The sequence below is a fragment of the Parasteatoda tepidariorum genome, chromosome 4 (assembly GCF_982258835.1).
Source record: "Parasteatoda tepidariorum strain Cologne lab strain chromosome 4, Ptep-v5.0, whole genome shotgun sequence".
Classification (NCBI taxonomy): Eukaryota; Metazoa; Arthropoda; class Arachnida; order Araneae; family Theridiidae; genus Parasteatoda; species Parasteatoda tepidariorum.
Window position 1 is genome coordinate 73,776,432 of NC_141758.1, and position 26,088 is coordinate 73,802,519.

Genomic DNA, 26,088 nt, shown 5'->3' on the forward strand with positions numbered 1-26,088 from the left:
ACTTTTTACCGTGATAGAAAAAATATTCATTAAATTTGCTGTTTACGGAACACTAGTTAACAGAGAAGAACGAGTTAACTTTATTTTCTATGAAAAATGGTGGTTAAACTACTTCAATTGATGTGCAATAAACTTGTCAATGAACTGTTTGCAAATTAGATTGCTTTTTCTTCCTCTTCGATTGCTTCTTCGAACTTTTTTTCTTTATTTTAGGTTCAAAGTTCCAAAGTCAAGCATGAAAATTCATTTTCTTTCCAAGATGCTGCGTAATCGTGACAAGTGTTTCAAATTGAGGAATTTTAACACGAGCTAAGAAGGACATCTTTTTATTTTGAAACATCATTACGTAATCTTCACCTTAGACAAGATAAATGCGACATTGATATCTCCCTACAGAAATAAGTTAAGTTTAATGAAAATGTATTAACTATGAATAATTTTTATAGCTCTAATCTTAAAAAAAAAGAATGCAAATGGACAAAAAAATGGTTACAAAAAGGAATGAAAATTTACTTTATACTAAAAATTTGACAACCAAAAAGTTTAGTTTTTAATGATTTTAAGACAGTAAGTTTACAAGTCACGTTTTCAAATTAACTAAGAGAGTGGTTAACGTGGAACGCAATGCGATTTAAATATAAGCAATATGATTTTCTATTATCAACTGGAAATTTGTATATTACCAACCTGGAAACAGTACTAAAAAGCAATTTGATATAAAAATGTTGATTTAAAAAAAATGTGACTTGCAACTACACAAATTTGTAAAGAAAACTTTATAAACATTTCAAGCAAACAATTTCTTTACACTCTTACGAAAAGAGTAAATTAATTTTTGACCATTGCCCAATTCCCAGCAAAAACAATTTAATAGACACGAAATTAAAGTTTATAAAAAAAATTAAAAAAAAAAACAAAAAGAAAATTTTATAAAGTGCGTTTTTTTAAATATAGCGAACATTTGAAGAGAACTTTGAGAGTAAAGAAGGGAACATTTTAATTTTACCAGGCATAAAACTGAAAACGTAAAAAACACGTCATTTTCTTAATCCCATTTTGATCTAGCGTGCCACGTGAATTGTGAAAATTATATGAGAATTCTTCTGATTTGAAAAAGTACTGTTTCCGCATCAAGCAAATATTTTTAATTCTTTCCAAAAACCAAGTAGTAGCTAACAGAAGAAAATATTCACTTAGTTAAAAAATTAACCACCCTTTTAGTAGGAGCTTTTTTTGCGTCACGGCATAGAAAAAAATTCAGGCTTAAATGGGTTAACTTATATCACCAACAGAAAATTAACCCCTGTGTCTATCAAAAGTGATGCACCATACGATTTTGGTTTTTTAAGATACCAAAATAAAATTATATTTTCCTTTCTTTCTACTTAAAAAGCGGATTTTTCTAAAATTTTATACTTATTATCTAGTTTTTAATTCTTGCTATTCGGTAAGGTAATGATCTCAAATTAATATTATATAATGGATTCAAAATTTGCACGTTCATCTTCAAAAAAAAAACAGCAAACACTGAAAGGGTATTGACTCTCGTATCTCTTGGTATTCATATTATGTTTCGTAATCTTTATGGCATAACTAAAGTTGCCCATCTTCGATGTCATGAAACTGCTCTAACCAGTACATGCTTCTTTTTTATTTTATTACTTTAACCCGAGTGGCGGAAACATCAAGGGTCAAGTGCATGTGATTAAATTCAAAACACCAGCTTCCGTGAAAAGAAATAAAAAGGAACCCTAAATAAAAAACTCAAAATACGGGGAGAAAACACCACAAATAAAGTAAGCGCTATGTGGGTGTGTGTAGTTGTTAAAAGAAAAGCTTAAAATCCTGAGAGCAATCAGATTTCGAGATATAATTTTACGGTTCGATTAAAGAATAGGATTTAGTTTGTAATTGGAGACTTAGATTTGAGGCGAGTTTGGAGTTCCCACTGGCTAGTCTTGTCCATTTCGTTTAAAATTATTTTTATTTTCTTTTATCACATTCGATAAAGTCCTGGAGTGTCCAGTTTCTTCAGTTTACCAGTAACAGCTAAACTTCCTCGCAGTAATTATATCCAGAAGTAAGTTTGTTATTTTTTTATTAAACTATTTAATTGCTATAGTTTTACGTAATTAGTGTACATGTCACGGTTAATGCAATAAATATGGCCATATTTATAAAGACCGGTTATTATTAATAATGACCAAGCTTTTAATTAAATATGATGAATTATGCACTTTAATCACATTTATCGGTTACTATTAATTATTGCCAACGAAGTTTGATCAATTGATTAATTAATTGCTTAATGACTATTCAATTGCTATAGTTTTACGTAACTAGTGCACATGTCACGGCTAAAGTAATAAATCTGGCCATATTAATAAAATAAAAACAGGTGACTATTAATAATAAATAACCACGGATTTTGGTAAATGTGAAAAATTAAGCACATTAATCATACTCATCGGCTATTATTATTAATTATTGCCTATGAAGTTTGTTCAGTGCGATTAATTAGGCATAATTTATGAATGTGACTATGATATATATATATATATATATATATATATATATATATATATATATATATATATATATATATATATATATATATATATATATATATATATATATATATTAATAAACATTATTATATAATAATTACCAATAATATTTATTGATTATAACTGGTAAATGTGATAAATTATGATAAATTATTCACTTTTATCGATTCGCCGATTATTAGTAATAATCGGCGATTATTTATATTTACCAATTAAGTACATTGACCGTAACATATATTCGTAATCATTTATGAAATTTGTTATTTGAGGGATAAAATGAAACTGCATTGCAAAATAATTCAGGCATTGATATTTGTATTATCTTAATTTAGTTACCTTATTTGATGTATGGTATAAAAAGGCATAGTAAAATAAAAATTACTATTTTTTATCATATTGTAAATAATTTCATATCCATATTTTTAATATGAAAAACTTTAACCCGAAAAAATTTATATTTTTAATATAAAACTACTCTGTCTTATTATTTCTCTCGGTAGGTTTTCTTTATGTTTTGTTGCTTTTTATTTGATGTTCCGTAAATTTTGGTACACTACAAAAAAAATTATTTGTAATAATTTTATTTTCTTATAATAGGAATAAAATGGTACGTCACGATTAAAATATCCAAATATATTTGCATCATGATGTAAAGAATTTTACATTTACTTCTGGATTCAATGTGGACGATTTCATCTCAAACTAAACCATGATCATCGAAATAAATTATTCCTTATAATTTAAAGTGATATGATGAAACTATTATAAAACTAATATTAAACTTAAAAAGCTAAGTTAATGAATCAATAAATGTTAAATAACTATGAAAGTTTTGTACAGAATAATCATTTAAACGCATAAAATAATGAAAATGACATAAATTGAATTTTTAATTTGTAAAAAGAAATTTAATTGTTTTTAAGAAAAATCTCAATATTTTTGTAAACATTCGTTTAAGGCATAAAAAAGGAACTCATTATAGTTAACATGCTCCTAACTTAATCAACTTAAACTAATAAAATGGATGTGGATATGATATGGAAAATAAAATATATGAAAACAAAATATATGGTAAATAAAACAAATGTTTGCATTTAGATTTAATTCCTTGTTCAAACCTGTATTAAATATTATGTTTGTAACATATATTTAATATCTTCCTTTTATCATGAATAAAAAAAACATCCTAACTGTATAAATTGGAATTATAAAAGTATACAAAACATTTAAATATAAAGTTTTCCTTACTGATATACTATCCTAAAGTTTTCCTTACTATAACAAACACTTTACTAAACATGGAACCATATTTGATTTTTATTTACATCATTTCAATCAATCCACAAAATCGTTTGCCATTTAAAGTTAGAATCAAAACTTCTTTTTTGTTTTTGATGCATGTCAGCATATGGAAGAGAATGAATACCGATTCTTCTAAAGTAAACAATTTTTCCCCACATATAAGAATTCTAAGCAGAAATGCAATAGAACAAAATGCTTTTTTCCACTGACGTAAGTTAAAAATGCTACCTTACAATTTCCTTTCATTTTATTAGAATTATGTTTTTATTAAATCATCAATTCAAATTTTATTATTATTATTATTATTATTATTATTATTATAGTATACTGTTATGATGCTAGTTATTAAATGATCAAAAACATTTACAAATAAGCATTTCAGGAACTAATTTCATAATTATAATCCTCAACTTTACTTTTTTGAATAAGAAATTACGTACAGTAAATTGTAAACTTTCATTTTTAAACAGCATTTTGTTTAGGATAAACAGCAAACTTTAATTTTTGAATAATAAATCATCTGACTCTGTTTACTGTAAATATTTAATTTTAAATATGAAATTATGTTTTAAAAAATTGAAAACTTTTATTTTTGAATAAGGCATTGTACAGGGTTAGTTGTAAATGTAAACAATTATATTTGGTTATTATTATATTACATACGATAATGCGGATAATACCTTAAAGGCACCGGACTTTTTTGAAAATACATATGTGTACTGAATTCTACGCGTTTAAAATGTAACTAAATAGTTAATATTATGAATAGCATTTTTTTCATGACAATTCAAAATATTATATTTTTATCGCCGATTATTTTAATATTAAAAATGTTTTAATAAAGTACTACTTTGCACGCCATTCATATTGTTATACATTTTCATGATAAATTGTTGCACCTATCAATTATTCACTGTCGACTAAACCGGATTTTTCAGACTTGGAAAGAAACACTTTTTGTGAAAACATTATTTTTTTAATTTAATATACTACATTCATAACTTATCCTTTACTGGCAAAAAATCGAAACGATCTGAAAAACAATAAAAATCTATCTGTTTTATGTAAATTGTTAAACAAAGGCATTATAGTACCTTTTATAAACACAAAAATATGAACTTTTCTATATTTTAAAAGGATCATATGTGTACGCTGAAAATCTATTGGCATTGTATTTAAATTTATATGCTGTTATCATTTATTATTCCAATTACTATCATTGCCAAAGTCAAAGTTTAAATGACATCTAGATAGAACGATTTTTCATTTTTAGTTCATTTATGCAAGTCATGGTAATTTAAATCATTATTTATTTTAGATATGATAATTTCCCATTTTTTTCCAAAAGTTTTATAAGGGTTACCCAAATAGAAAGCGGACACGTGTAATAGCGTTAGAATTGCAGTAGTGATAGCAAGGCCAATGTACAAGGCTATAAAGGAAGATTAAAGGATTTCCTCGCACTCCGTAAAAGTCATTAAAAGTTCACATGAGAGCATTTAAAGTAAGTGTAAATTTGAGTTAAAAAAAGAGGCATCATCAAGAACAGGATAATCCGAAGTATAATGGTTTTCAGTAGCAATAAGATATTGTACTTTAACTCATGTACACATTCCTTTACTCATGTGAGGCTAAGTCTACACAAATGTCACGAGCCATTAAATCTTCAACCGACTCTAATCATTTGATTGATGGCAGTGATGGATTTTTGGAATATTATGGCGCTTGCTTGCCTAAGGACTTGACACATTCCGATATTTCTAAACACCTTTCGCTAAGACTTTGCTATTTTTTCACAGTTCATTGCTTCAAACATTGATAGCCATCAAAATTAAATATTCAATGATAAATGTTCACTTTACGCTCACTGTTTGCCAATAAAAATAGCACAACAGCGCATTGTTCCGTTCCGGATATGTTCATCTTGAAATGGCTTAGCATTCAGTTTCATGCAGTCTAAATAATCAGTTATATACAACCTGTGGTGCACTTACCTAATTTTGATTTTTTTTACCATGCAAGGTGGCGCTGGTATCACCACGGTGGACACAGCAATCAGACGTGTCCACTTTTCATATGGGCAAGCCTTATATTTATTTTATCATATCTAGAAAATTTTAAAAAATACTGAAAAAATATCTAACCTGGTCAGTATATTTTTAAATTCAAATTTTCATTCCAGAGTTTTAAATCCATGGCACAACAAAGAAAATATGTTCTTAAAGTGGTACTTTGTCTATTTATTTGTTTGATCAGTAGTCATGGACACCATTTACATAGCAGCTCTCATCTTCAAGAAACTCCACAAAATTTTACTGGGTAAGCTACTGCTTGTTTTTTACATGCAACAATAAAATTTTGCAACGCAATCAAATTCAAGTAGAAATTTCCCGTAACAGCTATGTCGTCAAACAAAGTGGTCATGGGGATACAATTACAATATAACTATACAATTTCGTGACCTACGGCATGATTGAGGCAATGTGGTCGCCTTTACTTTCCAAACAATCTGGTATCCATTGATTTGAAGCTGAATGTTCATCAAGTCTCCAAGTACCATTGAACCCCAGCCCTTCATAATAACAGCTTAATCCCTTAACAGTGCTATCGGATCGGAGCTTAACAGTACAATAGGAAAATACATTCATAACGGAGTTATAAATGTTTTTTCTGATTGTAACTTTTTACCGCTCACCTGACTAAATTAACTCAATGAACCAGAATTTTCATTAAACATGTTTGTCTCATTTTTTTCATGTCAAGATCCGTAAAAACCATTGAAATTAAAGCATTTCATTGTATCGCCCTAAACCTTTAACATATTAAGAACAATGAGAAAATTAATAGACCGTTTATGACTTATGGTTTGTCATGAAGTAACACTGCATTATATTATTTAATTTGAAAACGCTATTGTTTCAACTAATTTTAAATTTTCTCTCTTTTTATTTTCATTTACAAGTGTTACTTAGCATTTTTTTTTTCCAGAATATATTACAAAGATACCTAGATTTTTAATTAGCACGTCTGTTTATGACAAAAGGTTTTAGTATGATCTTAAAGATAGTGGTTTTTTGTTTCTTAATTTTCGATATTTGAAATATATTAACAGTTCATTTGCATTTATTTAAACAATTTTTTTAAAAAAATCCCATTAATCTTTTTTTCCTATTTTCAGCCATAAGTTGTACGGATTATTTGCAAGTGATGAAGACGAACTAAAATTTTTAAAAGAACTTCAGTATTCCGGAGAAGTAAGTAATTAGAACTTTTTTTATTTAGTTTATATTTCAGCACTAAGTTAATAGAATATTTCATGAAAGAATTATTAAATAACATCATATGTACGTTTTATCTAAAATGTCCCTTGTTTAGTTCATATATGTTTTTTTAAAAACCGGAAGATAGCTTATGTTATAGATTGCTTAAATTAAGACAGAGAATTTTTTAGTCAGTACCAGTCGAAAAGTTTTGAGTTGTAAGGTTAAAAAATCTTTACATCATTTAAAACCATGTTAATTTAAGTGACAAAACAAAAATTTTGAGTTAAATTGATTGAATAGTCCTTGAGAGAAAAAAAAAACTTTTTTTTCAATTTTATGACTTGACCGATTTCAGACAAATTGAGTTTAGTCATTTAAAATGATGTAAAAATTTATATGTTTGTAACTCAAAATGTTTTCGATAATTATTAAATAAAATTATAAAAATAGTAATAATTATTAAAAATAGTGAGCTTGATGGGCTTTAATCTTCAAAAATAAAACTGAGCACAAGTCTGAAACGTGAGTGAATTTGTTGCAATCTATATTTTATTTTTGGGTTCTTCACACCTCAGGTCCAAAAATACAAGTTTGAACATGTTCAAATCATCTGTTCAACGTTATAAAATACGGACAACTACGATAAAGATTAGATTAAGATGTCTTTTAAAGCGTAGTAAATCTTACTCTTAAAACGAGTAGTTGAGCGTTGCAGCTTCTTTTAGAAAATGAACTAAAAGTGTTCCATCTTCCAAAGAAGCGCCTTCGGTTTAGTTAACGAATAGCGAGAATCTACAATCATGGCGCTTTTGAACTCACTAGGCCATATTCCTATGGTAGCACCTTATCGTTTAAACAAGTAAACGCTCAAATCAAATCAACGCTCAAAAGTGGTAGCTGTTCAGTAAGCTGTTTAAAGCAATTTTGGATAAAATTTACTATTTATATCATAACCTTTTATTATTATTATTATTATTGATTATAGTTTTAAATTTAGGTAGATGTTTGGAACGAACCGATTGCTGTATATGAAAAAGTCAATGTCCACGTTCCTCCATCGTTGTCCAAAGAATTGGAAAGCAAATGGAGATCTGAGGGCATAGATTTTTACTTAGTTTCGGACAATTTGCAAAAGTAAGTTCTAAGTTATTGTCATTATTAATTCATATTCAGATTTATTTTGATATTTGTTTTATAAGGAGACGACTCATTATTATGGCGACCGGCCTGTGTAGGGGGCAGGGAACTGACCTTGCATCAGAAGGGTCCTGGGTTCGAATCCCGGGCAAGGCATGGATGTTTTTTTTTCTCTCTCTGTGTGTTCTATGTGCTTTCTCCTATGTGTGTGTGAATGTGACCCGCTCTATAAACGGGATTGTGGTTGAGTGAATGGTGGGGCAAAAGTCGAATTCTTGGCCATAGATGGCGCCACTGAAAAACAAGAACAATCGCACCCCTTCTGCCTAAACAGGCGTAGGACGAGAAAAAAAAAAGGGGGGGGGGGGAAGGAGATTTATTTATTTACATTTCGTAAGATTTAAGTTATATTTGCTTCATAAGATATTTATTTATTAATATTTATTTCAATCAAATTCTGTTAACCAAATAAAATAAAGTGAATAGTTTAAAATCAGAAATACTTTTTAAGAAATTGTTCGCTCCGAATTATTGAGACATGAGTTTATAGATTTAAAAAAAAAATTAATAATCGAATTTTAATAGGAAAAAAATATTTTAAATAAAAATCTATTTTTATTGTGGACTTTTTATTAATGTCTATCTATCTGGAATTTAATTATTGAAGTAATAAAATTAAAACAAAATTGTGTATTTTATTGTTACTATTGATTTTTAGGGAGAACTTTAATATGAATATCGATTCTTATTTTTAATTTTAATACGGATATTTTAAAAAAACGGATGAGTTTGCTTGTCACAAATAATATGGCAAAAGCACAGTTTAGCTGTAGCCTGAAAAAACTAAGTCTGCTCCAATTAGCACTTTCTCATACTTCTAATATTAAGTTTCTAAAATTCGGAATTTGAATTAGAAAAATTCAGGCCTATTTCAGGTAATTTTGGGTAAATTGTTTAGATTTCTTCATGGAGCAATCTGTCGAAATTTAATGCGATGGGGCAACTTATTTTTAAAGTATAGATTTTTTCAACTGCGTGTAAATTAAGCATGTTTCGAAAAAATCATTTGGTATATTTTGTAAAAATCAATTGGTATATTTTTTGATAATCAATTCGTATATTTTGTAAAGTTAAATAATCGGTATATTCCGTAAATTTTGTAAAAATCGATAGTTATATTTTGCGTATTGGTATATATTGTAAAAATCGATTAGTATTTTGTAAAAGTGAATTGGTATGTTTTGAAAAAATCAATTGGTATATTTTGTAAAAAATCAATAATTGGTATATCTTTTAGGTGGATAGATGAGGAAAGGGAAGCCAATCCTGTTGACGATGAAATAACAGGGCGACAAGAAGATTTTCAACTGGATATCTATCATACATTTGATTCGGTAAAAACAGTACAAATAATCCATTAAATAGAACCATTTTTATGTATTGAAACAAAATTGTATTCAGTATTAATATCTTCACAACTTAAAACTTGTATTTGGTGAAAAAAATTCACAATTTCTGTATAAGTTTTTTTTTTTTTTTTTTTTAATTGAAAGAATTTAATCTTTTATCATCCATCCTCAACCAATGCTTTAAACATGCATTACCACTAAAGCTATTAATATGCATATTACCAAACTAATATTTAACACTTTAATGTTTCATCCTAGTTAATCAGCAAATCAGCTGGATAACCTATAAATAACCAATTTTTACACTTAAGTGGTAGCATGTTACCTGTAAAAAATTTTGAATCAAATTACGGTAAAAAGTAACCGCACCCTGAGTTCCGGTACTTTTTACCGTAAAATCCATTTTTGCCTGAATATATAACAGAGCAAAAAATCTGTAATATCTTAATTTTTACAGTAAGAATTACTGTAATGTCACTGAATCAGTCTAATTAAATAAATATTACTGAAAAAATTATGGTAAATGGTAAAATGGTCTTAAGGTAAAATTGATTTTACGGATGATATGCACCCAAAGTGATGATACTTTATACCATAATTTCATCTGGAATTTTTTATAATGTCCATAAGACCTACTGACTATGAAGTTGTTATGTGTTAGTAAAGCAACGTAATTTTCAAAAAAAAAAAAATCAAAATATACTTATTATTTTACAACCACTTTGAGAGGACTCTCCTAAAGACCGTACAAGTTATCTTAGAAATGTATTATCTTTATTTTTATTTTTAATTAGTATCTTTATTTTCAAAGAAAACAGGCTGAGCTACTAGATTAAATAAAAAGGTTATGTAAAAAAAATATTGAATTTATGAATAGAATTTATTTTTTACAAAATAATAGTATTCTTAATAAAAAATAATTAAAATTAAATTATGATAAAACAATTTATTATAAATCATTTTACTAATAAACCGTTATGAAGAATAAAAGTTTGTCGGAAAACCCATAGATTATGTCCAAGATAGCCTTGGACATAATCTATGGGTTTATAAATGGGGAAAAATAGTGTAAATAGAGAAATATAAAAAAATGAATAAAAATGTAAAATAAAATTAAAATATTTACAAACAGTAAAAATAAAAGATTCAGAAAGATATCAGAAAGATATCAGTTTTAAAATAAAAGATTCGTCTTAAGTGTAAGGGTGATAACTGATTTTCCCTTGGCGAAAGAGCATCAAAATACTTCGGCAAAACAGGCACAAAAAAAAAATGCAACTCCAAACTTATTTTTAAAGTGACAAAAACTGTAGCAATGTGTTTTAAAATAACGAAAATTGTAACAACGTATTTTAAAACAATGTTTGCTAATGAAATTTAATTATGTTCAGCCTTTGCATTATCATCCTATTATATTTACCCTGCCTCTGTGTTTATCGAATTGAAACTGGCGGTTTCTTTACTTTTTACATACGTCCATATAGTCATATCTAAGGATAATTTTAATATTATGATTGCATTTTCTTGCTTTAAAAATAAATAATTTGATTGTTGATTTATTTTAGATAAGTGCATATATCGATACAACAGCTACTCGTTATGCAAAGATAGCTTCTGCAAAGTCCATTGGAACGACATTCGAAGGAAATCCAATAAAGGGTTTGAGGGTACTATCTTCCTTCTTTTTTGAGTTTGTTGCATGAATGATTCTTTTAAAATTGTATTATTTCTTTACTTAAAAGTAATATATAAGTCTTTCTTTGATAGGGGTATAATATATTTACATGAATTTAATTTCCTTCAACGTATGACTCACAGTACTTTTTACTATGTTTAATAGTTTGAAAATGATAATATAAATATAAACAACATTTTCTTTCTGAAATAAAAAGGCATTACAAGGAGACAATGATAATCTGCATTTAGATTGTCTCTATGTTTTTTTTTAATTACAAGCAATTATAGAAATGAAATTATCACCTCAAAGTTTTTATGATGATAAATTGTAGGAGTCCTTCCTTTCAAATACCATACCATTCCTTTCAAATTCCATTCCTTTCAAATTTTAAATCTAAACAAGAAACAGTGACTTTAGAATTTTATTCTAAATTTGAGATGTTATTAAAAAAATTTAATTAGCGCCGTTTTGATAAAGCAGTGCGGTCTATAATAAGGGCCCTTATAATATATTTTTAGAATCCTTGTCAAAAATAATGTCAAAAGATTGCATATCTAAGGGATCTCGAATTAATATGATCCAAAGCCGCAGTGGTTCAGGCGATAGAGCATTCACCTTCTAATAAATGAACCAGGTTCGAATCCCAACAAGGGCTGATAGATACGAATTCGGCACCCGGTTCGCACCGACCACTATGCTCATGCAAAATATCCTCAATGGTAGAAAGATCATGGGTTAGAGTCCCCTTGCCCTCAAGTTAACAGTGGGAGGTTTTCGTGGTTCTCCTCCCCTGTGGCGTTTTTGAATAATTTTAAATAAAGGATAAATAGAAGTATTACTTTTAACTAGTAACATTTTATTATTTAAACAATTTAAGAACTAACATAGGTATATTGAACAAAAATTTAACAATTAACAGGACTATTTTAGAATTAGAATATACAATTAATTCAACTTATTTATACATTAATTCTTACGTGCTTTTTAGAATAGATGGAGAGAGACTTACCAAGTTTAGTCATGGTTCGGCCTTTTGTCACTTAGGCTGATTGCTTTTGATTGCCTTGTGTGATTGCTCCTCAACCCTTTCCTTCGGCTGCTTTTATATCGTATTTTTTTGGGTGATAAAAAGTTACAAATCTGAGGAAAGGTCAAGTTCAAAAGTCATTGTTGTTTTCGAGTTTGTCCCGTGATGGGTCAATCACATGATGGGGGTGACATTGTAAGATTTAAACCTAATCGTTTATTTGAATTACTTTATCCGTATTTAACTTACTATTTGCCGATGGAGATTTCCTACAGTAGTTTTATTTAATCGAAGACTCTGAAATGTTCTAGAAATCTAATCTTAGCCCTTTCTCTTGATTTTAATTTTGAGTGACGATAAGCGTCACCCCATGTAACTCAAATGCGAATTAGTTCCATCAAAACGTCCTCCACAATGGATAATTTCTCCCAATACTTGATCCAGACATTCCCTTGTCCCTAGATTGGGTTCAAAAATACAAGGCAACGGAGTTGAACATTTAATGATCGCCTTTCATCTTCTCTCTGTTTCCTCTTTCAATCAAACAGGTTTTGATGGTTTCAGAAACACTTTCCTCTGTAGTGAATCGACAGATTTCGATAACGTTTTTCAGTTCTTCCTCTCTCAAACATTAATTTACTGCCCCTATTGTGCAAGGATGATCATTCGAGAACAAATTGTTATTTCCTTTTATCTTTCAGATAGGTGCTCCAGGAGTCAATAAACCAGCTATATGGATAGATTCCGGAATCCATGCTCGAGAATGGGTTGCTCCAGCCACTTCTCTCTACATCATTTCTCAATTGGTGAAGGGTTATGACACAGATCCAGAGATCAAAGACTTGGTAGACAGCTATGATTGGTACATCTTTCCTGTTATCAACGTGGACGGCTATAAATACACGTGGACATTTGTAAGTAATTCTATTTGAAAGTACCGAATGGCATCGATAGTAATTCTATTTTATTTCATGATTACTCGCCCGTTCTTCATCCGTAGTAAAACCAAATCTAAATTCATCGAACTCGTTATAGTGAACTGTCTGCGATAAGTTCATTATAACCGGTAGTTTACTACATCCGAATTCTTTGAATAATTATTTTTTTATAGAATTGATATTAGTATTCTTGGAAAAAGTTATTACGATAGTACAGTGTGAAAGAAAAATAAACAGACCACCCTGAATAACTTTTGATCTAATGATCGGATCTTCACGTTCTAGGACTCAATCTTAATGTTTCAAGGGTGATCTCAAGTATGTTGATTATTTAGTGCAAAAGATATTTTAAACTACGAAATCAGACACAAAATGTACTTTAGCTAATAAACATACCTTTTTTGTGACAGCTTCGGAATTCTGACCCCCGATATATAGGGGTAGCCGCAATCTTGGAAATATGGTTTCAATAATTTGGTTAGGAAAGAAGTTCAAAATCTGAACCACTCAATGTTAATTTTACTTTTTGTGTATATTGCCATATCTCGAGAACATTTTAGGCGTATGGAAAAATTTTTACACAATTGAAAAATTAGTTATTTCATCCAAAGACTATGCAAAAAATAACTTTTAGTAAATATTTATTCTTTTTTATCATTTTATTTATTAATAATCGAAAGATATTGAACAGTAAGATATACAAATATTTATATATTATTAAAGAACGTAACTTTACATATTTTGAGTGAAATCGATCGAATAGTTTCTGAAGAATCGAAATTTATAAGTTTGACTCTTGTAATGTTTGAGAGAATATAGTAATTTTAAGGATAAATCTCTAATTAGTACTAGAGCTGTTAGTGGTAAGATCATAAAATAAAATTGAAATTTCAGCTTATTTAAAAATAAAACAATTGTTATTAAAAGTTTAATATTCGTACTATGATAAAGTTAAAAAAGTAATGCATTAAGAAAAATGGTTGGGAAAAAGTGACCGCCGATGTAACAAAAGGTCATTGAAATGGCGCACATTTATGTACTAAGCTGGATGTTCCATTTCTTTATTTACTTTAGGCTAATTTATCGATTACTAGACAGCAAATTGGTTGTGGTCGGTCCGACCTAACACGCTAAAGCTGCTTAGAAAATATTCAGACAAGACAAAATAGTGCAGCTGATATAAATTGGATTGTCATTTTTTTTCTAGGCGAAACAAAATAACGGTTACATCTATTTTAAAAGTACTTTCAGTTTCCAGAAATTTTATATCAAGCACTATTCCTTTGCAAATAGGCTTAGAAAAATTTTGATTTTTTTTCCGCTCTCATGTTTGAATTTTATGAAACGCAGGAAGGATCCATAGCGGGCCGGGATAGCCTGGTCGGTAGGGCGCTGGACCCATGTCCGAGAGTTCGTGGGTTCGAACACCGCCGGTCGAAAACTCCCCGTGTAGTAAAGTGACTGATGCACGTTAAATCTGTCGAGTCGCAAAAGTCCTCCATGTTCCCATAACAAATCAATACCTCTGGGGGTACTGGATTGGAGATCGATCTTTCTCTGATTCAGATCAAAATTACGATCTGTGGATGAATGAATGGATGTATGAATGAGTCCGCCCTATAAACGGGTGCGACGTATGGTGTGACAGAAGTCGAATTCTTGTCCAGAGATGGCGCCACTGGAAAACAAGAACAATCGCACCCACTCTGCCTAAACAGGCATACGTCGAGAACAAGGATCCATAGTTTGACAATCAACCAAACAAACTACAAAAATCAATGCACAATTTTTCTAAAAAATCAACTAATCTTCTATTGATAATTAAGCGATGCCATGATTTTGTCTCGCACGTGAGGCATGAAATTAATCAATATATTTATCCAAAAAAAATGTGCAACTTTTTACCAATACATAAAATATCCAGTATCAAATGTGAGTGTATAAAAATAATTTTATTCATTTTCATAAAAAATTTCCCTGAGTAAAATTATAATTTTTTATTGTCTTTGCGACGTGGAATCACTAAATTGTTTTCTGAAATTATATCCTGCTATACAGGAATATTTCTTTAATTGCATCTAAATAGGAATTATAACTTAAATTATGTTTTAGAACCGAATGTGGAGAAAGAATAGGTCGCAATCAAGCCGTTTTGGACCAAGTATGTTCTGCCGAGGTGCCGATCCAAACCGAAATTTCGGTTCAGCATTTGGAGGTAAGATTTTATTCTGACTTAAAGCATCTTAGGAAAGCATCTTGTGCATTGAAAAATACATAGATATTTTTAGGAAAAACAAAATAAAATATATGAAAATAAATACCTCTTGTATTTTTTCAATATATTTTAGGCTCAAAAAAAATAATTAATTTTCTTGTAATAAGCAATATTTTTTAAAAAAAAACGTTTTATACCACCAAGGATTAAAAAAATATTTTCTGTGGAACAATTTTACAGTTTTTAAGAAAAATTTTATGTAAACATAAAAGTGGAGATTTTTCATTGCTCCGTAGATTCTTGAGAAATATTTACAGCTTTAAATGGAAGAAAAAAACACTAATTTGCAGAGAATCTCATTGAAAGAGTAGTAAACCATATATAAACACCTAAAACCATGTATAAATACCTAAGACCAAAAAATATTTGGTCTTAAGTGCAAAGTCGATATTCAACGGTTCACTGTCGATAGCTTAACCAGAAGCACGAGTTACGTGATTAAGTTTTGAGCTCAAATTAATTTTTAAACTGTTTAAATCAATATATTTTGTTTTATTTTAAAAACCAAAAATTTAATTAAGTCGAATAAATATTTCTTCAGAAGTATAAATGTCATTTTTTATTGCAATTTGAACTGCTATTTTTAAGAAATTATTGTTTTTTTTCACATTTTATTCCCCAGGATAAGCTAATTACTTTGATTTGCTTTATTCACAAACAAATTGCACCCTTGTACGCAACAATATTTGCCATGATGTTACACTATGTTCTACAGGGACAAGTTTTGATTGTTTTATTATATTTTATCACCCGTTGAATATTATAACTCGATTATTAAAACACCAATATCAAATAAATAAAAAAACAGTGCTCTATAGTACTAGATAAAGACAAGATTTCAAAAAAATTGTTAGATTTATGGTGAGCATCGATTTTCAAGACAATGTTTCAATTTAATAAATGTAAAATGTGGGGAGAGACTATTAGACAATACCAACCTTCATCAATCAAAAGGTACCTACCTCTAAATTGAATTAAGTTAGCATGTCTTACTAGGGAATTGATGTTTAATAATCGTAGTGGAAGTTGCACCACAATACTTCTCCACCAGAATTCTATCAGGGATAGAATTCGATGAACGGATACCACTAGTTGCTGTATTTGTAAAAGACCGGGACAGCTGGATTAAGGTCACCGGATTTTGAACTTTAGCCATGAGAGCTGTATTAAGTTCATGGTTGTCCGTGAAGACTCTCCTGTGTTGCTATTAGCAGTCGAGAGAGTGCAGGCTCCCGTTGGGTGTGAGTGAGACTGAGATACAACAGAGTGAGGAGGAGGATGACACAGTCCCAAATAGCAAGTCAACTATTCAATGTGGTCCATGCATCGAAGTAGTCCTGATCATATCACGTCCGCTGGTTACCAATTTAGGGAGAGTAAACATCGATGATGTCAACCCTCGTCTATGAAAAGGCATCCCATCATAGAATTGAGTTAACATGTGTTATATACTAGTGCAGGAGTGGCGAACCTTTATGCACCAACGTGCCATTTTTTCTAAAAAATTGTTTAATGAGGTCATAGACGTGCGGTCAAATAATTTTGACTTCGTGATTATTGGGAAAATAATAATACAAAACAGTGTCTACTCAAAACTCTTTATTCAGTATGAAAAAAAAATACATTTTGCATTGTCACAGTTATTCACCATCTATCCTTAAAAAAAAGAAAAAAACGCTACCGGAAGTCCTGAGGTCCTTTTCTGACGTCATAACATTACAGTGACTATTTCTTTTTTTGACTCTCCGGATTAGTTTGTATATACTCGGAATATTTAGTTTTTCTTAATTTAATTTTTGTGCCGTGTTTCTGTGAAAAAATGCGTTCTTCATATTTTAAATTATCATATAAAGATATAAAAAAAGTATTTTGGGAAATTATCCTAAATTGATATGTAATTGCATGATAGTTAAGATGCGATTTACGCAATTTGGTTTACACGAGCAGAAATTCTTCTACCTGAATCTTATACCGGAAGTTGAAACAACCTCTTCAAATACTGCCCCCTAGCGTGGAAAAAATGTAACGCGGTCGAGAATAAGGTGAATATGCGTAATTCAACTTAACGTAACATTAGTGTGACTTCTGTTATTGCAGATTAGATGACAAATAATTTATATTAGGTTGTAAGATGTTAGCTTAAGCAGGACTGTTAAGTTTTTTTCTTTGCTAGTCATTTTTTGTTAGCTTGTTTTTATGGTTATTAATTTTTTGGGGGCATTAATTGTTAATTCTTTTGTTAATAATTGTTTTTTTTTTGTTTGTTTTTCGTGAATTTTAATTTAATTTTTAATATGCTTCATTGTGAACTTTGTGATCGGTGGTGTGCCCAAAATATGGTGTCGCGTGTCATTGGTTCGACCTCCCTGTTGTGAATTTGAATTGTAATTTTGTAGTGGTAGACACACTACATCGAGTCTTTTGCTATCGCCTTTACGACACTTTTCGACATAAAGCCATCTTATTACTGACCATGGTGCAAGGAACCGTTAATTCCTCTCTAGATTCAGATATGAGTATAATTTTGAGTCTACATCCTGAAAAATGTGATTCGTATTAGATCTCGATATAGTTTCTGAGATTAAATATTTGTTTGCTACTCATAATGGGCAGAGACTATAACTTGCTTCACTTTCATTGCTAGTTTTTTTCTAGTGATGACAAAATTTTGGTTTTAATATCTGATTCACGGTTGAGTTTACTTGCTACAAAGTTTTTTCACTCACCACTAGATGTAAGCAATTTAAACATGCATACGAAAAGCCACTTTCCCATCCGTTTCATGGTGAGGCTTCTAAAGTGTTGGTGAAGTGGGAAATGAAACGAAATTATGCAAACTCAAAAGTATTTAAATCTGAAACAGTTTTAAACTTTACCACTAATTCTAACTAAAAATTTTTTTAACGGAATCGGAATAGCTGGCATGCATTGATGTGTATACTTTTTAGTGCGTTTTTGACTCAGATTCTAAAAATATACTTTAAAGGTGGCTATTGTGGAAAACCTTGAACAGCTTGACAGGGTTCATCGATATTTTCATCGATTAATTTTACCTACCAATCGGTATGCATGTGACGACCTATTGCTTATCATATTCCACGGTTAATGTTCGTTTAATTTTCCCTTATTTTTCAGGACCAGGAACTAGTGGAGACTCGTGTTCGGAGATATACAGGGGTGCATCTGCATTTTCAGAGGCTGAAAGCTCTGCCATTCGAGATGGTCTAAAAGCTTTAGGGAACAGAGTAAAAGCTTACTTTACTCTGCATGCTTACTCCCAATTGTGGATGACTCCATATGGGCACAGTCGAGCTAATCCACCTCATTACGATGAGCAGGTATGTATAAAGTCTGGAAGAGTATGGTTTAACGTTTTGTGTGCATAAATATTTGCACCATTTACTGTTATAATAAATACTTCGATAAATTTTAAAAATAAATAACACTAATAATAAACTTTATAATAATACAAGTAAGAAACTTTAAAGGTGTTGTAGATGAAGTGAAAGAACTTCCATATTTTGAAAATTAGCCGTTGAATAACGATAGGAAAACAGAAGAAGAATTTTTAAAATTAAGTCTAGGATACTAAAACCGAATATTTAGCCCCATTCCTGTTGGCATGCATTGATAATGATTTGATTATGAATTTATGAAACTCTCCCCCAAAAACAGAGTCGCTTTTGAAACTTTGAAAACCCTCGAAGTAGTAGGAACAAAGAAAATAACAGCTCCGTTTTTTATGCATAATCGCCAATTAGGTTTGTAATTAGCGTTAAAAATGCTATGACTACCCAAGTCAAAATTTTTGATGGTTTTCCATTGATGGACCAACATAATCTTGATGGTAACCATCAATAATTCCATTATGAACCCTTATATTTTCGATGGTAGCCAACATAAGAAACCATCACCCCAATGTAGGAATTCGGGCTGATGTATGATGGTCCAACATAAGAATAGCAACTTGTTTTGATCGTATATTCCTAAGAACCAACAAGAATGTACATTGAACCATCATGGAAATGTATAGTTGGAACCATCATAGCCCATCACGGATCATCATGGATTGTTGTCCATGATAATCACACTTATCTTGATGGTTAACCATCATAGTATTAATGTAGCATTTTCCATCATAGAACGATGGAAGCTTGTTGGCATGTCAAAAAACCTTGAACGCATAATAGAAAATTTTGAATGATGGCTACCATCAAATAATGTTGAACCATCATAAACCATCAAAATGCTTTGATGGGACCATCAAGAATTTGGACTTGGGTATAAATAAAAGTCTATTAATCAATATAGCTTAAAGTTTCAAGCTACACGTAAAAGTTTTGTTTTATTTATTCATTTATATGTGTATTAAGATATACTATATAATCTGTACAAAGAATCTATTGTAATAAAAAATGAAATTTCTACAAATAATTTCTCACAAAATGTTTTAAGGTATACTTTCTTCTCTATGTCATATAACTAAGAAATTTTAATTCGATCTTTTAGTTCTTTAGTCTTAGTTTAAAGCACGCCCCACATAGAAGAAGAAATAAGCCTTGAATTTAAAACTAAACCTTCTGAAGCATTATAGATTCTTTAAAAAATGCATATAAGTTTTATTGCAGTTACAGAAACATTAACAGCATACACAAAAAGAATTCATATTTCTTAAAAAAAAATACCATTTGATTTTATGTTAATTGGTAAAGATTTATTGCAGAGTTCTGTTTTTCAGATAAATTTCACTACAAAAAAATTAATCTTGCAATTGCATTTTTTTTTGTAGATGAATGCTTTAAAAATAGCCCATGCTGCAATCACAGGCACTCATGGTGAATATTACAAGTACGGACCGATTGCAACCACAATATGTAAGTACTAAAACACTTTATCAGAGGAATTTCTGAACAGTGCACAATCACTGAAAATAATCACCCTCAATAACTTTTGATCGAATGGTTGAATTTTCAAATATTAAGATTAAATATTCACGAATTAATATTATTAAATATATTAATGGTTCGGTAGAAATACCTTAAGTATGCTAAATGATAAGTACAGGTCATAAAGTATATAAATTCCGAGATCAGAGGAAGAAGTCCAATTTCGAAAAGAAAACTGAAACAGAAGTACTGTTTTTCGAAGGATTGCGTTTCTTAATCTTCAAGATATGGGGGTAAGGGCGCTACACAGAGAATATCACTTCAATAGCTATTGTAAATTACAAATTTTTCCCCATGCTAAACTGCAAATTTTCAATTGTTAAAATGTGATATTTGAATAAAGCTGATCGATTATTTTGGGAGATACATAAATTTCAAATTATAACTTTTCTATTAAAAAATTATTGCTTTGAGTAAGGTCCAACCATTTTCGTTCAAAAAGTGTATTGCCTCATGTAAAAGTATGGGATATTACTATGTCAAAATATGCAATCCTCATGACTCAATATTTTTGGATGTTGACCACTGCTTTCCTAGAGGGCCAAAAATACCTAAGGGTCAAAAATTATAGGCATAATCATTAAAAGAAAGTGCATTTTTTGTATGATTTCAGAGGAGAATCACTAGATCTCTTTATATAGTTTGTTCCTCGAATATTATGAACGATTAATAATAATAATGATTAATAATAATATTAATAACATTAATGACTAATATATATCGACGACGGGGAATAATACACTACTATGAAGAAAAAAAACTGAGCCCTTAAATAGTTCTACTGATTCTTTGGTAAAATTACCAACAGAATCAGAATATAATTCTCATCCGCTGTTTTTTTTTGTTTTTTTATTTTATTATTATTATTATTATACCCACCGTAAGTATATCTCTTTTCTATTATTTTATGGCCATGGAGGAGAGAGAAAATTATTATTTTAACCATTAAATTTATTAAAAATTACAATCTATACCATGATAAAAGCATGAAACAGGTGAGCTATTGAGAGCGCTGCCATAGTACAATGAATCTTCCATAAAAAAATAAGTGAAAAATTTGAGAGAGAAAATATATTATTTGCAATGTTTTTTTCTTTTTTCTCAATTTAACAAGGGGATAAAACTCCCTTCTTTGTACAAATCTTCATGGTTAACAACGTAGCACCTCTCTAACACCTCAAAAGAAATGTAACGGTAAAAATAATCCTTCCCTTCTTTAAAAAAAAATTTATGGTCATACACTTCTTGAAAAGTTCTGATCGTAAGGAAAAGGCGTCTCCAAAAACTGGCGAGTGGTATGGAAAAGCCTAAGTCTGATTCGGTCGTAAGAGTTCATTCAAGAGCAATGTCACCGATTTATAAACTAGTGCCGGAATTCAAACATAAATCGTGCCTGTCAGAAGTGAGCTTTAAGTCTGTGGTAAAGTGAATGAAACCTGCTCATTGACCGCCATCAAGTATCGAACCAAGGACCTATGGTACAGTAGGTGGATGCTTTAGCCACTCTGGAAAATTGTGTACAGAGCGCAAAGTAAGAAAGTGGCCACCCTGAATAACTTTTGGTCTAATGATCTGATTTTCATGCCCCAAGAATCAATCATAATGGTTCGAGGTCCTGACCTCAAATATGCTAATCAATTAGTGCAGACAATATTTTTCAGGCACAAAATCAGACACAAAAACTAACTTTCTCTGCATTAATCTATCGTTTTTTCACCGGATTCGGTTTTTTGGCACTCAAAATATAGGGTGTGATCGCAATCCTGAAAATATGGTCCCAATAGTTTGGTCAGGAGCGTGATCGAAAGTTACTTTTGGCGTATTTTGACATATTGCGAAAAAATTTTAAGCGAATAGGAAGACTTTTGCATATAATTACATAGTTCATTTATTAAAAGAGAATTTCATGCAAAAAATAATTTTAAATAAAAAATTTTCTTGGATATTTCAATTAAGAGTGACCAAAAAAATTTTGAATTGTAATGTATACAATATTTTTTCAGCCTTTTAAAGAATATAATTTTATATATAAAATTTGAAAATTTGAACGAAATAGATCGAATGGTTCAAAAGAAATCCCATTTAAATATACGACTTTTTAAAAAATTGATAACTCAGAAACTGTTCGTCCACTTTGCGCTAAAACTATTTTCAAGATCACGGCTACTTTTCATATTTTAAAGGTTGAGAAACTGAACCCCCGAGAAAACATTATGTTCATTATGTATTAAAACATTCAGAGAAAGTACGTTGTGTCAGATCTCATAACTTAAATATCGTCTTAACTAATTAATTAGCATATTTTTGGTTAGGTCTTCAAACCATTAAGATTGAGTCTTAATAGCTGAGTGGTTTTATTACATCAAACATTATTCAGGTTCTTCTTTTTATTAGGTTTTTTCTTCTTCTTCTTTTTTCTATACATCCCAACGAAGTCCGAATTACGAAGTTTTATCTGGCAATCGCCGTCATCGACACCCTAGTCGCCTTAAGTCAAACCAGCTTTCACTACTATTTATTCATCATCATAGTTGGTCAAACAGCCCAATGTGGGCCAATGAGTTCCTCTGAAGATTTCTCCGTAACGACTTTCGCTTTATCTTTGATCTCCAATTCTTTTCATCAATTGCAAGAAATTCAAACTACACCGAATCAGCCCATCTCAACCGCTGCCTTCCCCGCTTTCTTGTTCCAGTGGGTCTAAAAAGCAGTATACTTTTTATTGTATTGTCATCATTCATTCGAATCACGTGGACCATCCAATTCATTCTATTTATTTTCATGTATTTAATAATATCGAGTTGCTTATAGATCTTGTACAGTTCAGAGTTAAATCTCCTTCTCTAGTTATTGTTCTCATTTACACAACCAAGTATACTCTGCAAAATCTTTCTCTCAAATATTGTGATACAATTTTCCTCCAGCGTTGTCATTGTCCGAGCTTCAGAAGCGTAAGTCAAGACTGACCTGACAAGAGTTTTGTAGATTAAGAACTTTGTTTTTCTAGAAAGAAACCTAGATTTAATAAATCTTCTCAGCCCATAAACTGCCTATCTGTTACATTTATTTATTACTTTTAAATAAAATAATTGGTTTCTCAATTTTTGTTTCAATGATTACAGATCCGGCCGCGGGATCTTCCGTGGATTGGGCTTATGAAGGTGCAAATGTGAAATACAGTTTCGCTATAGAACTGAGGGACACCGGCAGACAAGGTTTTTTGCTTTCCAACACCCAAATCATACCTACTGCAGAAGAGAACTTTAATGGAATCAAAGCAGTGGCAAAAATGATTAAAAATGAAGTGTGAATTTTTATTCCCAGTTGTGTTATTTATTAATTTATTTATTAATTTGATATTGCTATTTATTTATTTTAATGCACTTTGAAAGATAAATAAATATTTTTTGTTCTTGTCAATTTTTTTATTGTGATCAATTCATGTAAAACTGTCCTTAAAATTTCTCCCCTGGTTGCTAAGGGATAAACCATCGCTTTGAAACTAAACCGTGGTAACTCAAAAAAGCAAGTTTTTCAGGAGAGCGATTTCTAACTTTTCAAGTTGGCGAATCGCGCCAATGCGATAAGGATTTATCTGCTCTCTAAATTAATTTTATGGAATTTATGAAGATTACACGTTGTTTTTCTAAAGGGATGATTTTTTTACACAAAATGACCCAAATATCTCATTTTTCGATTTTTTTTTTTTTTTTAAGTTACGGTTTAGTTTTAAAGCGACGAAACTTGTCTAAGAATGAAGTCACTTATATTCGAAGAAAAGTTTAATTTGCTAGTTTGAAATAATAATAATAATAATAAACACTCAAAATATGTCGAAAGATCATTACATAAATCCAATTTTTTTATTAACAGGATTCGTTCAGTCCTTGAAATAATAACAAAAAGGGGGTGAAATTATTTTTTTCTCATCAACGTTTGAAAAAAAATCTGTTTAACGAACTCGTTATTACCTTTACATATTAATTTCTACCTATGCATGCTAAAATATTAGTTTATCTGCTCTCTTGTAATTGAAATTGTAACTATAACAAAAAGATGTATTATCAATAAATAAATGAACAAGCAAACGGGGACTACCCTGAATAACTTTTGATCGGATATTCATAGGGGTTCTTGGACTCAATCTTAATAGTTTTGAGGAGGTGACCTCAAATATACTAATTAATTGATGGAAATGATATTTTAAGTTACGAAATAGACATAAAAACGTAGAATAAACATACCGTTTTCGACAAATTTGGATTTTTGGCTCCCAAAATATAGATAATATATAATATTATCTATATTTTATCAAAATAATATATAATATATAAATATATATAAGATTTATTATCAAAATAATATATAAGATTTATTATCAAAATATAGATAATAAATCTGGGAAAAGCGGTCCCCATTGGCTAAAAGAGCGATCTTGGTTTTGGACCAAAGTTTGGATCAAAGTTTGGACCCCTTAATGTTAATAATACTTTTTGTATATTAGTGGCCATATCTCGAGAACTTTTTAAGCCAATGGAAAAAATTTTGCACACAGTTATGAATTACGCTTATCCAATTTGTAATTCCATGCGAAAAAAAATACTTAATAATTTTTGTTTTCTATTATTTTTTTCATAATAAAGAAAAGAGTGTTGAATAGTAAGGTAAATAATTTTTTGCATCATTTTAAAGAATGTAATTTTACATGGCAAAATACAAAGTTTGAGCGAAATCGGTCGAATACTTTCTGAGAAATCGAATTTTAAATATACAACTTTTATAAAATTTGATTTCTCAGGAACTATTCGATCAATTTCGCACAAATTTTGTATTTCGCCATATAAAATTAAAATGTTTAAAATTATATAAGAATTGTATACCTTACAATTCTAAATTGCTTTAACTATTATTAAATAAAGTAATAAAAAATTACTAAAAGTTATTTTTTGCATGAAATTATCACTAATAAATGAATAAATAAATTTTACAATTGTGTGCAGAAATTTGCAATTTCATTAGAAAAGTTCCTGAGAAAAGCGAAGTACGCAAAAAGTATAATTAACATTAAAGGGGTACTAACTTTGGACCGCTTTCCTTTAACTATTATTAAAGAAAATAATAAATAATTATTAAAGGTTATTTTTTGCATGGAATTATCACTAATAAATGAATAAATAAATTTTACGATTGTGTGCAGAAATTTGCAATTTCATTAGAAAAGTTCCTGAGATATGGCGAAATACGCAAAAAGTATAATTAACATTAAAGGGTACTAACTTTGGACCGCTTTCCTGATCAAACAATTGGGACCATATTTCTCAAATTACACTACTCCCTATTTTGGGGGATCAGAAATCTGAAACCATCAAAATAAAAGGCATGTTTAATCAGAGAAATTACCATTTTGTGCCTGATTTCGTACTGTAAAATATCGTCAGCTCTAATTAATCAGCATACTTAAAATCATCCCCATGAAGATCGAGTCATAACATGAAGATACGAACATTAAATCAAAAGTTATTCAGGGTGGTCAGTTTATTTATTTA

The 26,088-nt window shown here is 29.8% G+C and overlaps 2 protein-coding genes across 4 annotated transcripts in view; one reads left to right on the top strand and one right to left on the bottom strand.

Annotated features, from left to right (window-relative positions):
• LOC107451160 (uncharacterized) overlaps window positions 1–12,443 on the bottom strand; it is a 30,795-nt gene extending 18,352 nt beyond the window's left edge. The window contains exons 1-2 of one of the 2 annotated variants that reach the window (XM_087161360.1): window positions 12,366–12,443; window positions 11,659–11,749 (exon numbers count right to left, since the gene is read on the bottom strand). The gene's annotated coding sequence lies outside the window, so the exon portion shown is untranslated. The remainder of the gene's footprint in view (window positions 1–11,658; window positions 11,750–12,365) is intronic. The other variant, XM_087161361.1, reaches the window with a different exon arrangement.
• On the top strand, window positions 1,767–23,962 carry LOC107451158 (carboxypeptidase B). 2 transcript variants are annotated; one of them, XM_043052160.3, is made up of 11 exons: window positions 1,767–2,080; window positions 6,052–6,188; window positions 7,048–7,123; window positions 8,130–8,266; window positions 9,567–9,663; window positions 11,244–11,345; window positions 13,085–13,297; window positions 15,434–15,536; window positions 18,732–18,934; window positions 20,386–20,470; window positions 23,665–23,962. In XM_043052160.3, the coding sequence occupies exons 2-11, from the start codon at window positions 6,064–6,066 to the stop codon at window positions 23,850–23,852; spliced, it is 1,329 nt and encodes a 442-aa protein (XP_042908094.1). In that variant the 5' UTR covers window positions 1,767–2,080; window positions 6,052–6,063; the 3' UTR covers window positions 23,853–23,962. The 2 variants fall into 2 exon arrangements, with proteins under 2 accessions (XP_042908094.1, XP_071038524.1); XM_071182423.1 differs by lacking the exon at window positions 1,767–2,080 and adding an exon at window positions 3,983–4,079.
• Window positions 23,963–26,088: the final 2,126 nt, after the last annotated feature.

Bases quoted from the DNA above. Each gene is read 5' to 3' on its own strand.
- LOC107451158 (XM_071182423.1), top strand. The intron at 8,267-9,566 runs GTAAGTTCTAAG...TATATCTTTTAG, and splicing joins GTTTCGGACAATTTGCAAAA to GTGGATAGATGAGGAAAGGG. The intron at 13,298-15,433 runs GTAAGTAATTCT...ATTATGTTTTAG, and splicing joins ATAAATACACGTGGACATTT to AACCGAATGTGGAGAAAGAA.